The following is a 14,635-nucleotide window of genomic DNA, read 5'->3' as shown; positions in this document are numbered from 1 at the left end:
AGACAGAGAGAGAAAACGGAGATTGACAGAAAACGATGGAAGGAAATGTGCACGAGGCATCTGCACACACCCAACAGGATGGAAAACAAGTGTGAGACAGTTTGTTTAAGTGCTGACAGGGACTCTGTATGGGTGTGTGGATGTGTGGGAGCATGTCCCTTTTTTTGCTTTTGTGACTCCCAAGGTCTCCCGCGGTCAAGAGCGGATCCCCTTTCTCTCTCGTGCCCTCTTTTCATACACTTATCCCCCGCCCCCCCAAAGCACACTCTTTTTTTTTTCTTTTTTATACACTCATTCCTCGTCCCCTCCCTCTCTTTTAGCGCAGCGCTGAATGGCCCTCTCTTTCTGATGAGTGACTGATGAATGAAGTAGCTCTTTGAAGTCAAGAGTCACAGCAAGGCCGGTCAAGCGTGAAGAGATGCCGGACAAAAGATGGCAGAGAGCGAGGGGAGAACGGGAAGGAAGGGAGGAAAAGAGAGGGGGGGGGGGGGGGGGGAGAGAAAGGCACATGTGGGGGGGGAACAGTGAACATCATAAAGTCTGTAAGGGACGGAGGGAGCATGTGTGTGGCAGAGAGAGCACGGTCTGCATTTTTGCATGAGTGCCTCGGACTATTTGCATTGTGATGCTCAAAAGGCCAGCATCACGCAAATGGGAAATAGTCCAAGTTGTGATGAAGTGACATCTTTCTGGACTCCAGGGAGTTTCATGCACCTTTAATACCTCTACTCTCTTTCATCTATTGCTATAGACACTCAGAAGCAGAGAAAACGGCTACTGCCTAGGTCTTTTTTCCTGTGTTTTTTTTTCTTCTTCAAATACTGTTAATGGTACTTCTCTTTATTTTGTTTCGGTGGTTTAAGTGTTGCATTACAGTTAGTATCTTGCCTTCTGCAAATTAATAGCCTTTTAGTCCTATAACCGGTATTTGTCTTTGTTTATGCGTAGTGTTTCTGAGTATCAGCTGCTTAATTTGAATCATTTTTTTTCCAAAACCCTCTGCCTCGCCACCTCTTTCAGTCAACACTGTGTTTAAATTACTTTCCTAGCAGGGAAAAAGGAAAAAAAGCTTAAATAAAAGAGAACAATCTCACTTGTTTTACTCATTTTCTGGGAACACCTTGCTTCACAATGACACACTCACCTCTGAAAGCTTCTCTGTGCTTAAAGGCTCATTGGTGGTGGGGTAACGTTTGTTCAAAGCTTTGGAGCTAACACCTCAAATTACCTGGCTTTCCACTAGAGGAGAATATGAAATTCATAGACGGCAGCGGAGTGACAAGAAGTCATTGGGAAAGCGGTTTGATAGTTATTACTTTGGCTTCATTTGTCGAGTAATTTTAGCTAGGGGCAGGGATAGCTCAGTAGGTAAAGTGGTCGCCCCATGATCGGAAGGTCGGCGGTTCGAATCCACTTAACGGCTACCCTGAGGTACCCCTGAGCAAGGTACCGTCCCTACACACTGCTCCCCAGGCGCCTGCTTAGTGGGCTGCCCACTGCTTCACTGAGTGAATGGGTCAAATGCAGAGAAAAACAAGTAATTTCCCCATGGGGATCAATAAAGTATCCATTATTATTATTATTAATTACAGACTGGGATGTGCAGCCAAGTCCAATTTTCAGAACAAGCGAAAAACACAAAAACAAAGACTGAACGATTTCAATACATCTTGAGCTCTTAATATCCAGTGTAGTAACAAGGCATGTCTTATCAGCATTTGGTGGGACTTTCGGATCCCATTTGCCTTCGACCATGGGGAGAAGACTCCATTAAAGGGAAGCGCACATAATTAACTGTTTGCCTTAAAGAGGCAGGATAAGTCTTGTCTCTCATAAACATCTAATTTACATACTCAGCTCTAATTGGGCTTCTACTTTCCGGGACATGACAAAGCCCTCTTAAGCACCGCTAAGTGATGCGTTTTCATGCGTTTGAACTCGTCAAAGCTCCTTTTTTGGTCATCTGTTCGGTTGTCTAATAAAATATTTTTTTAGGAGGTAGCAGGACTACCTTGGAGATAATTACAGCATACCAAAATTTCCGGGGTTTAGGCCGAGACTGGAGTGGAATGCTCGAAAGCGTATTAGCAGTGGATGCCATTGACTAAGTATGAAAATAAACTTTGAAACAGATGTTCAGGCTTAGTTGGGGAGTTATCTAAAAATATCCGCAACGGGCAGCACCAGGGTGCAGTGGTTAGCACGGCTGCCTCACAGGAAGGAGGTTCTGGGAATCCACACTGGTCGGCTGAGTCCTTTCTTTATGGAGTTCACATGTTCTCCCTGTGCTCGAGTGGGTTCTCTCTGGGTATACTGGCTTCCTCCCACAGTCCAAACATGTGCATGGGGTTAGGTTAATTGGGATTTCTAAATTGGCCATAGGAGTGAATGTCATTTTCAACAGTTGTCTGTTTCTCTGTTATCCCTGCCATAGACTGGTGACCTGTTTAGGATGTACTGGCCTATCCTCTCCCCACGACCCTGATTTTATAACTGGTAGAAGATGGAAGGATGCAATGTTCAAGTGGTTGGTTATGGTATTAGCCTTGCCTCTCCATGTGTATCTACTCTAATAAATACAGCAGTTTTAAATATAAGACACTAGACTGTCTGCTGAAAACAGTGCAGCCTCAGTGGGACTGGATTTTCTCTGCCTATTAAAGCCTAAGTAACCAATCTATGTGGTTGTTAGGACAACTCCAGGGGAAAATCTGAAATATTGATACACTTTGTATCCTTTTCAAGTACTAGTCTAAAAAATGTCACAACACTCTACTATGCATCTGTAGGAGCTCCTGAAGTAATTTAGTATTTTTTTGCATTTATTTGACAGGCTAACAAAAAGTATAAAACTAGAAGCTGATGGAAGTTTAGTATCTTACTTAAAGACTGTAACAACACAAAGCTGTCGGAAGAAATATTACATATCATGGGGGATCAAACCAGTGATCTCACTGTTACAAGACTTCGTCCTAAACTTCTAGTATAAGGTATCAAAGGAGATATTTTAAGGAATTGACGGGCTTAGCAGACATGAAAGACCCACTCCCTAGAATTCCCTTTGTAACTTGGCAATTACCCCAAGACCACCTGATTTTTCTGTCTGTGCACATGAGGGAAAAAAGGCACAGACAGAGGGTGGGGGGAAAAAAGAAACCCGTCGTACAGTTCCCCAGGGTGAGAGAGGGAGAGAACATTATACTCCTCCTGTGTTTATCTCAATCTCACATCAGATCAGATCACATCACTGGCGGATAAAGGCGCATCCTGACACATCACTTCCTCTCTCTGGAGGAAGCTGACACGCGCTGGGGACTCGGAATGACAGCGGTGGTGGCGCGCAGGATGAAGAAGTTTTTTTTGACAGAGCGAAAGAGAGAAGGGGAAAACAAAGGTGAACCTGACATACTTGCAGCCCAGATCCACAGAGCCAAGTGAGATGAAGAAGAGGAGGAGAAGGAAGAGCGGCAAGAGACAAAGAGGTGAAGAGGCACTAAGAATAGTATAACTGGATTAGCTTTAACGCTGACCTTTATTTGGCAGAGTGACACTCTCTCACTCGTCTCTTTAGTGCAGTTACAGGAGAGGCCTGCCCTACATTTAAAGCTCAGATCAACAAGAGTCGGTGCTGATTTTCAAACAAGGAGACGTATGGATTTAACTCTTAACTCAACCAGGCCTCTCGCATAATCTGTGTGCGTTTGTGTGCAAGAAACATCTTTTAGTAGCTGCCACCTGACAGCTCCTCATGCGACTGTTTGTGGTACAAGTAATCAGCTGCGGTTCGCCTTTAATTCTGCTCAGCACAAAATAAAAACCTAAATCTCTCCGAGCAGCCCGATGAAGTTTTTATTATTTATGCCCAGCTACAGATGGTGCACAGAGGGCTGAAATGAAACCAGAAGTTCGGGGGCTTGTTTCCAGAGTTAAGACAAAAACACTCAATGTCACCAGTGGCATTTGTAACATAGAACTAATCCGACAGAAGAATCCAAGGGCGAGTCAGGAGATGCCAGTTTGGATGAGAGGCGGCAGCGAGTTATGGAAACAATGGAACAGAGGCGAGCGCAGATGTGACGTCACAACTATCGCTCTGTTCATACTGGAGAAAAGAAAGCAGCGAGTGACTTTTTGTTGTTCAGTTTGTCCTTGTTAATATTTAAAGTGACCACCGTCGAGCTTTTTCGCCTTTTAAAGCCTTTAGAAAATGTAGATATTATTATGCAACGTCAATCTTATTCATGTAAATGCAGTGATTTTGGAGACACATCCCTGGGAGGGCCTCAGAAACAAGAAACTGCATCATCTGAAGCTGACATTGTGCAGAAATAATGGTAAGGTGCACCTAAATGTTCACAAACACACCTTGGCTTTTAGGAATTGTAACAAATCACAGCTCAAAGCTCATTATTTGTATTAGAAGATAATCAGAAATATGCATTTTCAGTGACGCTTGGCAGCAATGTAAGCAACACATTTCATCTGTGGTTTACCAGGCAAACATGCAGTCACGGGCAGGCTCACAAATCAAATTAATGTACAGTGCTGTGAACACAGATCCCACAGGACACACATTCACACGGCACACACACATGCACCAATGAAGTTAGAGGACATGCACTCGCACACAGACACACACTGCACTTTCAAAACAACCAAAACAAAACAAGGAGCAACTCTGGTGATCTACAGCTCTGCCCTAAAGCAAAGTACACAAACCAAGTGTAGCAGAACGAGGAATTTCATTTTTCCCCCACTCTGGCGGGACCCTCACATGCAAACACACACACACACACACACACACACACATACACACACACACACACACACACACACACACACACACACACACACACAGAGACAAAAGAGGTCCTGGGATGGCATGACGGGCAGAAAAACTGAGAAGGATGATGGGTAATGATGGGAAGAGGCGTCAAATAGTAGCAGGCAAAACTGTTTTTTTTGGGGGGATCGGTAAAAGTTAGCTCAGTGTGTGTGTGTGCATGGGCGTGTGTGAGCAGAGACGGTCACAGTCAGCTGAAACTCCTCCCCCTAACTCAAAGAGGCAGTGCAGGATTTGCATTTTTCCCACAATTCAATTAACACGCTTGTCAGCCTCGCCTCTCCGTTCACATGCCTCCTTTGGCCATCTCTCGCTCGCACACACGCAAGCACGCACCCACAGACACACATCAGCTTCGTGAATAGATTATTCATAAATCCTAGCATGCAGAAAACGGTCGCATTTATTTGTTTGTTAACAAATAAAGGAGAGGGAATGCACACTGAGAGATGAGGAGCAGCTCCGGGTTCACATCCTGTCTGGACTTGTCATATTGAGGGACGTAAAAAGACAGTGCCGTTAATGGATGCAGAGAGAGGCTTCCCCTAGGGATGTCTCCTTCCCTCTCTCTCTCTCTCTCTGTCCTTCTCCATCTCTGAGGAAGGAAAGAAGATGTGAGGGAGGGCAAAAGATGAGAAGTGCGATCAAAGAATAGGGAATCATTGGGTGTTAAAAGAAAGACAAGAAACTCAGTGTTGATATGTAGCGAGAGACCAGACAATGGAGACAAGGCCAAACCTCATTTAGGAACCAGAAATAAGCCACAGATGCGCTGACTTTGCCGCGGGGCTGGCTAATGACTCCAGCGAGCCTCTTGTCTGATTAATAGACTGTAATCCCATTCTCACGGATAGCATACCATAGCATTCCGCAGCACCACTCATTAACCACTATAGAAATGCTCACTAATCAGCCAGTCGCTTTTAGCTAGCAAAACTAATGCTAGGCTAGGATAATCAATAGGCGGTAATCCTGTTGGCAAGGCTGCTGCAGCGTAACACCCCTTATTAACAGCCATAGAAATGTCTGCTAATCATTCACCGCACGGTTATTTGTCCACAGGGCCGCAGAATCACTTCGGTGGCGGTGGCGAGGGTTGACATTTGACAGTCGGCAACAGAGGGTGGAAGAAAAGGAGTGACACACAGAGCGGTAGGGGCTGTGTAATGATTAAGAAACACATCACTCCTGCTTTTCTGTCCCGCGCTCATGCTCTCTCTGTCTGCGTGTCTGTCGTCCGTCTTCAGCATACATCCATACTGGTCTGGTAAGACTCTGCTCTATGTTACTGTCATTCAAGTTCAATCAATCAATGACAAAAAAACCCCAACCTATCTAATCCATAGCACTCAATCAATAATGAAGTCTTGCAGGCAGGGTAATGATAACCTTTCACATACCATCAATGGAGACGATGTTTAGCAGTCCCTCTACTTCTCCTGCCCTTACAATCCACTGAGGTGAAACAGCTGCGGCCAATCAATTACGTGCAATGGCCTCAACTCGGCTTCACTGTACTGGTTTGATTTCTGTGCCGGTTCATGTTGACTTTAAGGTCGATTCTGTAATGCCCAACGTCAACAGTTTGGTTCTAATCAGACATTTGCATCCCTGATCAACCAAAGCCAACCTTTCGTTTGCTGCAAAACGTCTGCAGATGGTCTCCGTGGCACAGAGTCAAACTAAAACCCTGCGTATGTGTGTAGTGATGAGGCCCAACAGAGGTATTGGCATATTCTATTGAGCTAAAGTCTCAGCTCTGAATCCTGAGGCTGTGTTATGCGTTGACGCAATGACCTGAGAATGAACCTGAGCTGAACTCCTGAAGTCAACGCGAAGCAGCAGTGAAGCACAGACCTGTCAATTCTACGTTACCAAAGGAGAAAACAGATACAGAATCCATCTCAACTTTTTCTAACAGTAGAGAAATAACCATTTTATTTGAGGACATCTTGAAACAGCATTCAACTAAACAGACTACAAAGAATCAAAACCTTTACTTAACTTTTAAAAATCCCCAAAACAAAACTATTTGCTGTATGATAACAAATGATTATCATTTTTCCCAATTCAAGATAAAGCTAAATGACGAACTAGTAGTGCAGTGTTTACCGATCCACCTGACATTATCCACTGTCCTGTCAAAGTCTCAAATAGGCTGTGAGCAACGAGTTGATATTTGAAGCTTTTGGCACGTCTGTGGTGGCTTCATTATTCGAATCCACACTAAAGCATTTTAAGCTTTAAAAAGAAAACTTTAAATAAAACAGGTTGAGCAGCAAGAACTTTGGATTATCGGCCTGGTGGCAGCTTGTACAGATATACAACCTATAAAGCTTCTTTCGGTATGGTCCTGCAAACGTGCATAGAGAGTGGTCTTCGCCCAGTCCTCTAAAATTCTAACTGTGCATTTCTGGAAGTTGATGATGCATCGGTCTGCCGAAAGATGGACTGCAAACGTGCTATCCCTGCTGAACCACAAATTCTGCTTTATTCCTAAGGGGTCGCCGTAGTGGATGGATCTGCATATTTAATTTGGCATGGATTTTTACACTGGATGCCCTTCCTGTCGCCTCCTACAGCAAGTGTTTGATATTTTACTTAATTACCAAACAGGTCATAACAACTGTCATTGATCAATTGTGTGTCCTTTGAAAACTCCATTAATCTACTAATGTTCCCACGACTAAATGTAAACATCCATCCAGACACTTATCACTGCATGTCCACTGTACAAACATGATATTCATCAGGTAAAGTAAAGCAGCTACTGGTATTATTCATGAGAGATAAACCCAATCAGAGCCTGGTTTCTAGGAAGATAAGCAGGCTTGCCTGAGAAGAAAAGGGGATTTGAGTTCATGAACGGAATAACTGGCTGGACTGATCTGGGAATGTTTGTCGGGAATACTATAACCGCAGCCACAGGATGAACGGACGTAACCGGCTTTGGTGTTCCTGGCCGGCAGCGCTTAAACCCAGCTAATCTGATTGGATTAACACTGACCTGCCTGACTACACATGAGCGCGTGCATGTGCTCGCATAGACAAACACACACACGCACATATGATATGCCAATCAGCCGTGGCTGCCTCTGCAAAGTTAATCTGGATGCTGGGTTGCACTGGCATCATGCTGGGCTACCACATGCATACGCATCCGCTCTCACGCCACACACACGCACGCACGCACGCGCACGCACGCACACACACAGCCATCTTAGGGTGCAGTGATTTGTGCTGTGAATCTGAAACAGACCTATTGAAAGAAGAGTAATGCCCAGTGCTTGACAACCGTGCTAATTGACTAGCCCCCTCCCCAGCAATGAAACTAAACGTTTTCACCCCTCCATCCTTTATCTTTCCAATCATTCCCTGACAGCTCTCCTCTTGTCCCACACTCATTCCATCCTCTTCCTCATATTGCTCTTCATCGCCGCCATCTCTTCTTCTGTTCCCCCCCTGCCATCGTCCCCTCCCCTCCCTCATACATGTAATCATTCATTAGAACCAAGGCAGTTGTCCATTAGGCAAAGCAGCCATTTTGGAAATTGCAGCAAATCTTCCATGAAAAGACATTTCCTCTAATGCAGTAGTCACGCTCGGGGGGAGAGCGAGAGAACGATGGCAAAGGAAGGAAAGAGAGACAACGGGCCCGAGATGGATGGAAAAGTGAAAGAGAGACAGCAAGAGAGCCCCCAGCCATAAAGCCACCAAGCAGAAAGCAAGCCTGCTGTTTGATTAGAGTGACACCGTCATGTGGACGGAAGGAGGGAGGAAAGGATGGAAGGAGAGGGAGGGAGGGAAAGTGTTCTAGAGAAAAGCCAAGGGGGGCTGAAGAGGAGGTGGGGGAGAAAGAAACAGGGAGCGATTTGAAAGAGGACTGAGACTAAGGCAGTAAAATTAGCCCCATCACTTTGCTTACTAAGACACTCTTTGACATGCCAGGATTAAAAAAAAGAAAGAAAAACAGGCACACACAGTCATGAGATGTGTGTGTATATACACACACACACACACACACACACACACACACACACACACACACACTTCCAGAGGACAGATGGTTTCCCCCATTTGAAAGTGGTGCTTTAATTTGAGTAAAGTGATAGGAACCTCCTTAACCAATTAGAAGCGCCATATCTTAAGCATTGCATTTGACTGTTTGTTTCACACACTTATTAGTGGACGTGTGTGAGCGCGAGATAGTGTGTCCCATGGGATCAGTGGGGAACATTAAAACTGGTATAAGGAGTGGGAAGATGACAAATCCACTCTCAGTGGCGCTCTGCTAAGTAAGTGAGTTACTTTCTCCCACAATGCCACTGTTCATATCGATCTCATCTAATCACCAATCAAAGCCAGACCTGTCTCCCCCATTACCAACTATTCATCACGCCGCTGCTTGCTCCTTTTAATGCGCTTTGCTCTGAAGCTGCCACATTTATCTCCACACCAAACTATGTCCAATCAACTGTTTTATTTTCTTCAAAAAAAAAAAAAAAAAAAAAAAAATTAGGATTCACTGTATTTAAAAGAAAAAAAAAAGAAACCATACTTTATCTACTTTCTTCAGCGTTTTTAAAGCTGCTGTTACGCTCTCTTCAAGTGGAAATATTCAGAAGAAATGGTGCAACAGACTCATCTGTTCAATCAATAACTAATCCAGCCATAACAACTGGGCTTGGAAAGTGTTACAGCATCAATACAAAACAGCTCCCAAATCCACAAATGTTTTGGAAATCTCATAAGGGTAATTATGATGCTCTCTAGCTCTTATTAAAAGGGCAACATGCCCCCATATAAACATAATTAGAAACAGTTAATAAATTAGGCAACTGTCAAATATCGCAGAATTTTATTAATGGATGCACTTGTTTGGACAAAAACCATATTGATACTTCTTTCACAAAAGGCTTGAAAGTATTTTTTGGTTTTTTGCTGGTATGCTTAATCAGCAGAACGAAACAAGCAAAGACAAAGTTCTTTGATTTCATCATCACGTTAAAGAAGTTCCCAAAGTCAAGAGTCCTACAGCCTACTTAAAAACCTGAAAATCCCATGGAATCTGTGATTGTGATGCGTTTCCTTGAAATTTTTATTTAAAACAAACAAACAGAAACAGGCTCTTGGCTATAAATTGCTAATGCTACCAAGTCATATGCAAACTGCTGAGCCCAGTGAGTGACCCACCTGCCACTTTGACACAAACTTCAATACAAAAGCAGTAATGAGTACTACCACAGACTAACCAACCCATATTACCAGTTTTAATTAACGTTTGACATCAATACACAAATTTAAATAAATATGGAACTGTACATACTTGAGTAATCTCAAACTGATTTTCTATTAGTAATTTGCCCCACATGCAATACTTTTGTGGCCCACCAGGGGGCCCCGCCCGCAATTTGGGAATCACTGCATCAAAGCATAAATCAATTAAAATGGGATAAAATATAATCAAAAAATTAAAACAATGTAAGAATGAAACATTTCATTAATGATAATTACATATTATATGAGTCTTAATTTCACTCCAGCTCAGTGTGTGCATCTGCTCTGTTTTACTGTCATTTCTCTCCTCTGCTCTCTGTTTCACCATGTGACTGAGCGACGAGTAAAAGCTTTAAAACACTTTAGCTCCACTTAAACCCAACGACAACCCCAGCGTCCGAAAGTCAGCCCTAAAATCTCCTAGTCATCATTATTATTTCTTAATATGCATCCCACATGAAGCTAGTAGCAAGAGACAACGCTGCAAGAAGCTCTGCTGGTAGAGAAGCCAATCCTGACCACGACCCTGGTGGCTCTCCTGCTGATGTCATTACAGCTGCAACCCCACCGATAAGCTTCCTCAACCCTCCCATCCACTTCTGGAGACAGTTAACCTCGGGGAAACACTGCAAGGCTAACCCTGGTAGCCTGCTACACGGATGAAAAGGACTGGTGTGCTGCCAAAACACTGTGGGAGAAAGCTCATCGATTTTCATTAAGGGCGTGTGAACATAAAGACATAGACATGAAATAGATGTTTGGCTTACATTAAAACTCAGGAAATATCCATATCATATAGAGCACAGCATACCAAGCAAAGCCAAACTGAATGAGTTTGGGATGTATTCACATACCCTTACAGTAGTAGTAGTGGTAGCCATCTTTAGTGACTTGTCCACTATTAAATCTTAAATATGTTTGTTTGTCTGGACTTTATTCAGGTTTTCCTGCAGATATATATTTTCGTTGACAGCCAGGTGGTGTATTTATGTGCCTCAATCCAGCTGATGGAAATGGTCCTAATTCACATTTTATTTTTGCAGCATTTGAGACGTTTGTGTAAAATCCACTTGACAGCTGTATGAGCGCACAGCTGCGGAGAGAGGGATGCTGGATCTGTCAGCACAACAACTGCTCCTGCTACATAGGTCTGTTTTAAATAATCATTTTCCGTTTCACACAGACATAGATTCACTCAAACCCACTTCCTCAAACATAAACGCACTACGAATATACGCAGTTGATCGGAAAGCTGCGGGTTGGGGGGACACCGAGAAATGCCACACTGACACCTTTAAATTCACGCTTTAACTCGCCTTTGCACGACAATGCCCTCAAGATAAATGCTCCCAGCATTATAAGAGTGCCACAAGAGGACCGAACAATGAGGACAGAGGCCAGAAAAAGAGGCAACGAGGGAGAAAAAGGAACAAACAGAGCCGTGACAGAGAGAGAAACAGAGAGCGCTTCTTGTTTCTTTGCAGTTATTCACTTCTCTTCTTTGTGAAAGTTGCGCTGTACACAGCTTGGAGCGGCACAGTTTCCTTTAGGCCGTTTTTACCCTTGCAGTGCCTTGTTTTTCCTGCCCCGAGTGCTCAGACAGTCGATTACACCCGGGCCAAGCGATCGTCTGTCATCTGTGCTCTCACTCGTGCATATTTACTCTCATCTTCTCTGCCTTCTTGTCTCGTTCTTTTCCTGTGGCCTCTTCAGGTGCGCGCGGGCTCAGAAACTGTTCACAAAGTGATGAAAGGCAGTTTATCCTGCATCCACGGTGATATCTCAGCCCTCCATGCAGAATGGCCGAACACGTTATCACCTCTGCCCCAGGGAAACCACAGGAGTCAGGACAGACGCCAGTAGCAAATACCACTGCTAGTGTGTGTATGTGTATGTGTGTATGCGCGTCCCAGTGGTAATAATCACCCGGATTAGAGCGGAGCCAAACCCCCGCAGGGTCCCCCGATCTCCCTCCCCCTCTACCAGCCAAGCCCAGCCCAGCCTGCAGCACTGATCCCCCAGTCTGAGCAGCCATGGGAAGCAGAGCAGCCGGCCTGACATCTCCACCACGCCTGGCTGCCAGACAGACAAATTTCCACAATTTCTAATCCCTCTTTGTCCTATTGATCATCCATAGCCAAAATAAAATATTGAACAAGCTCAGACAACACAAAGACACATAACCCATTCAACAAGCGTACCCTTTAACCACAGGGGTGCAGTGAAATGGAAGTTGATACAGCCGTCAATATGTCTGGGTGAGGGATGCAATATGTGGGCAACAACAATGGGGAAGGCGTGGAGAAGAAATGGGTTATAACTTAATAAGATGCGCATTGTGTCTGGGTACCTCGCAGTCAAAGCGAGGGATTATTACTGAGCGGAAATCTTGCCTGGATGTATTACAGCCCTCCTGAAATAAATTCAGCCAAATCTCAGTGTACGATTCAGTGGGAGGGCACCCTGATATTGGCACCGATCAACAATTGTCAGAGATGCTGCTGAGCTCCTGTGGCATTTCGTGACAGTGTAGTGTTGAAATGTCAATCAACATTTGCCTCTCAGCATCTATTCTCGACCTACAGATAGATGACTTTATGAAAATTATATGGTAATGCTGTCCCATGCAGAGAACAACACATCCGTGAAGAAGCTGTGGGGATTTTCATGCGTTTGTTACATTCGTTTATGAGACTATAACACCTTTATATTACCCTCTGTTGTGCTTTATCTTCTCTGGGATCACAATAACAATCCTGCGATTAAAAAAGAAAAAAAAAACCTGCTCCAGGTGGACTTTTGATATTTTTATGAGGAGAGATGATCTTTAAACCAGTGACTATTATGCCTTTTAAAATGTCTCCAGGGGGATGAAGTAAAATATGTCATGAACAGAAAGAAGCTGCTAAGAACTGAAAGGCAGTTTGACTGAGTGACATAAGTTTATTTATCAACTGTAAGTTTTTACGAGCTTTCAGTGACCTTATTGTACCTCCAATGGAGAAGAGCTCTAAAGTTTCAGACAAACAAAATCCTCCGCAGTTTGGGGGATTAGAACCTAAACCACACTTTGTGTCTTTTCCATAGTCTACAGTAGCCTGACTACACCAAACACCTCCCAGTCTCACCTCAGGGATTTCTGCTTGTTCTCCTTCTTGTTGAGGACCCCTGGCACACAGTTGGTGAGCTCCGTCCAGTCTGCGTGTAAACCGCAGCTCCAGCCGGTGGAGAACCGAGAGAACAGCCAGGTCTCCTTGCGGTTCGGCCGGTAGCAGGTACACTTCTTCTGGCCCGGTCTGCAGTCGCAGGGGACCTCCAGACGGACATTCTGCACCAGGTGCCTACCGAAGGTAGTCCCCCCGGTCTTCTGGATGTGCAAAAACACGATCACGTCCTCCCCTTTAATTTGGAAATCAATCGTCCTCTCCAGGTCCCTAACGGGGAAGTAGTATTTCTTAACGTAGTGGGGGTCCGGAGTGGGGAAGATGTCCCCCTCGTCTTCTTCCGTGAAATAACCGTGCGGGGAGCCGAAATTGATCACCCCGGGGGCCACGTACTGATAGAGAATCAGCATAAAACACACGGATCCGACGACGATCAACAAGAATTTGCTGCTCCTCTCGACCATGATCCTTCCCAGTGCGGTCCCTACAGCACGCTACCATTTCCCAGTCAAGCCGGCAACGGGGAGCAGGGCGCTCGGCTTCTTCATTTTTGCTTTCCCCCCTCCGAGAAGGAATCGTTTTCGGGGCTCAACAGTGGCTAATTCCGCTTCGAGGCGACCGGCGAAGTTGGCTCATGGCTCACCGCGACCGTTCAACACCGTGAAAGACGCATCGTAACTCGCTCGGAGAGCCCCTCGGAGCCGACCCGCTCCAGTTTCACTTTACTTTGGTGTCCAGTCAACACAACAGGCTCACTGCATCACAGTGGAGCTATGTACCCAGGATGCAGCGCGAAACCTACCTTTCAACCTCTCTCACTCCCTCTCTCTTTCTCTGAAAATCTAGTGAAAGGAGAATCGCTTTAATTTGTTGGTTGACATGTAACGACCGCGGCATTTGCCAGCAGCCAATAGACAGCGAGATCGAGCGTTACAGTAACGAGCTGTAGTTAAATACTTTGTATTGGATTATTTTACAAACAGGGGGATTTGAATGAGTCATAGTGGTTATAATGTTGTATTCTGAGTTTATGTTTTCACTTTCAAAATACATTTGCTCTTTTACTTTTACTTTTATTGTTTAAATCCTTCAGTTTTTGCTTTTTCTCATTAATATCAGCGTAGCTTTTAGACTTTTTTTCTCCTTAAATTATTCTAATGTGGAAGCCAAGATTCAAAGGAGTTCTGAGCAGACAGATAACTAAAAGTGAACTAAAAACTGGGTGTGGAAAAAAACATTAACACATAAATGGTAATAAAAATAAAACCTATAGTTTAAAAAAGTAATAGGAATTTCAAAGTTTAAAAAAAAAAAAAAAAAATATATATATATATATATATATATATATATA

At 44.2% G+C, this 14,635-nt stretch overlaps 1 protein-coding gene across 1 annotated transcript in view; it reads right to left on the bottom strand.

The window, feature by feature from the left end:
- The window catches only part of hs6st1a (heparan sulfate 6-O-sulfotransferase 1a), a 58,945-nt gene extending 44,842 nt beyond the window's left edge, over positions 1 to 14,103 (bottom strand). The window contains exon 1 of the mRNA XM_085392257.1: positions 13,249 to 14,103. Coding sequence (XP_085248383.1) covers positions 13,249 to 13,748 — 500 coding nt within the window. The 5' untranslated portion in view covers positions 13,749 to 14,103. The remainder of the gene's footprint in view (positions 1 to 13,248) is intronic.
- Between the last annotated feature and the right edge of the window lie 532 nt (positions 14,104 to 14,635).

This window comes from Rhamphochromis longiceps, linkage group LG19, assembly GCF_057381845.1.
Source record: "Rhamphochromis longiceps isolate RC_006_pf linkage group LG19, R_longiceps_female_GT1.1, whole genome shotgun sequence".
Taxonomy (NCBI): Eukaryota; Metazoa; Chordata; class Actinopteri; order Cichliformes; family Cichlidae; genus Rhamphochromis; species Rhamphochromis longiceps.
The sequence above is the reverse complement of the archived record's forward strand: the minus strand, read 5'-3'. Positions and strand labels throughout refer to the sequence as shown.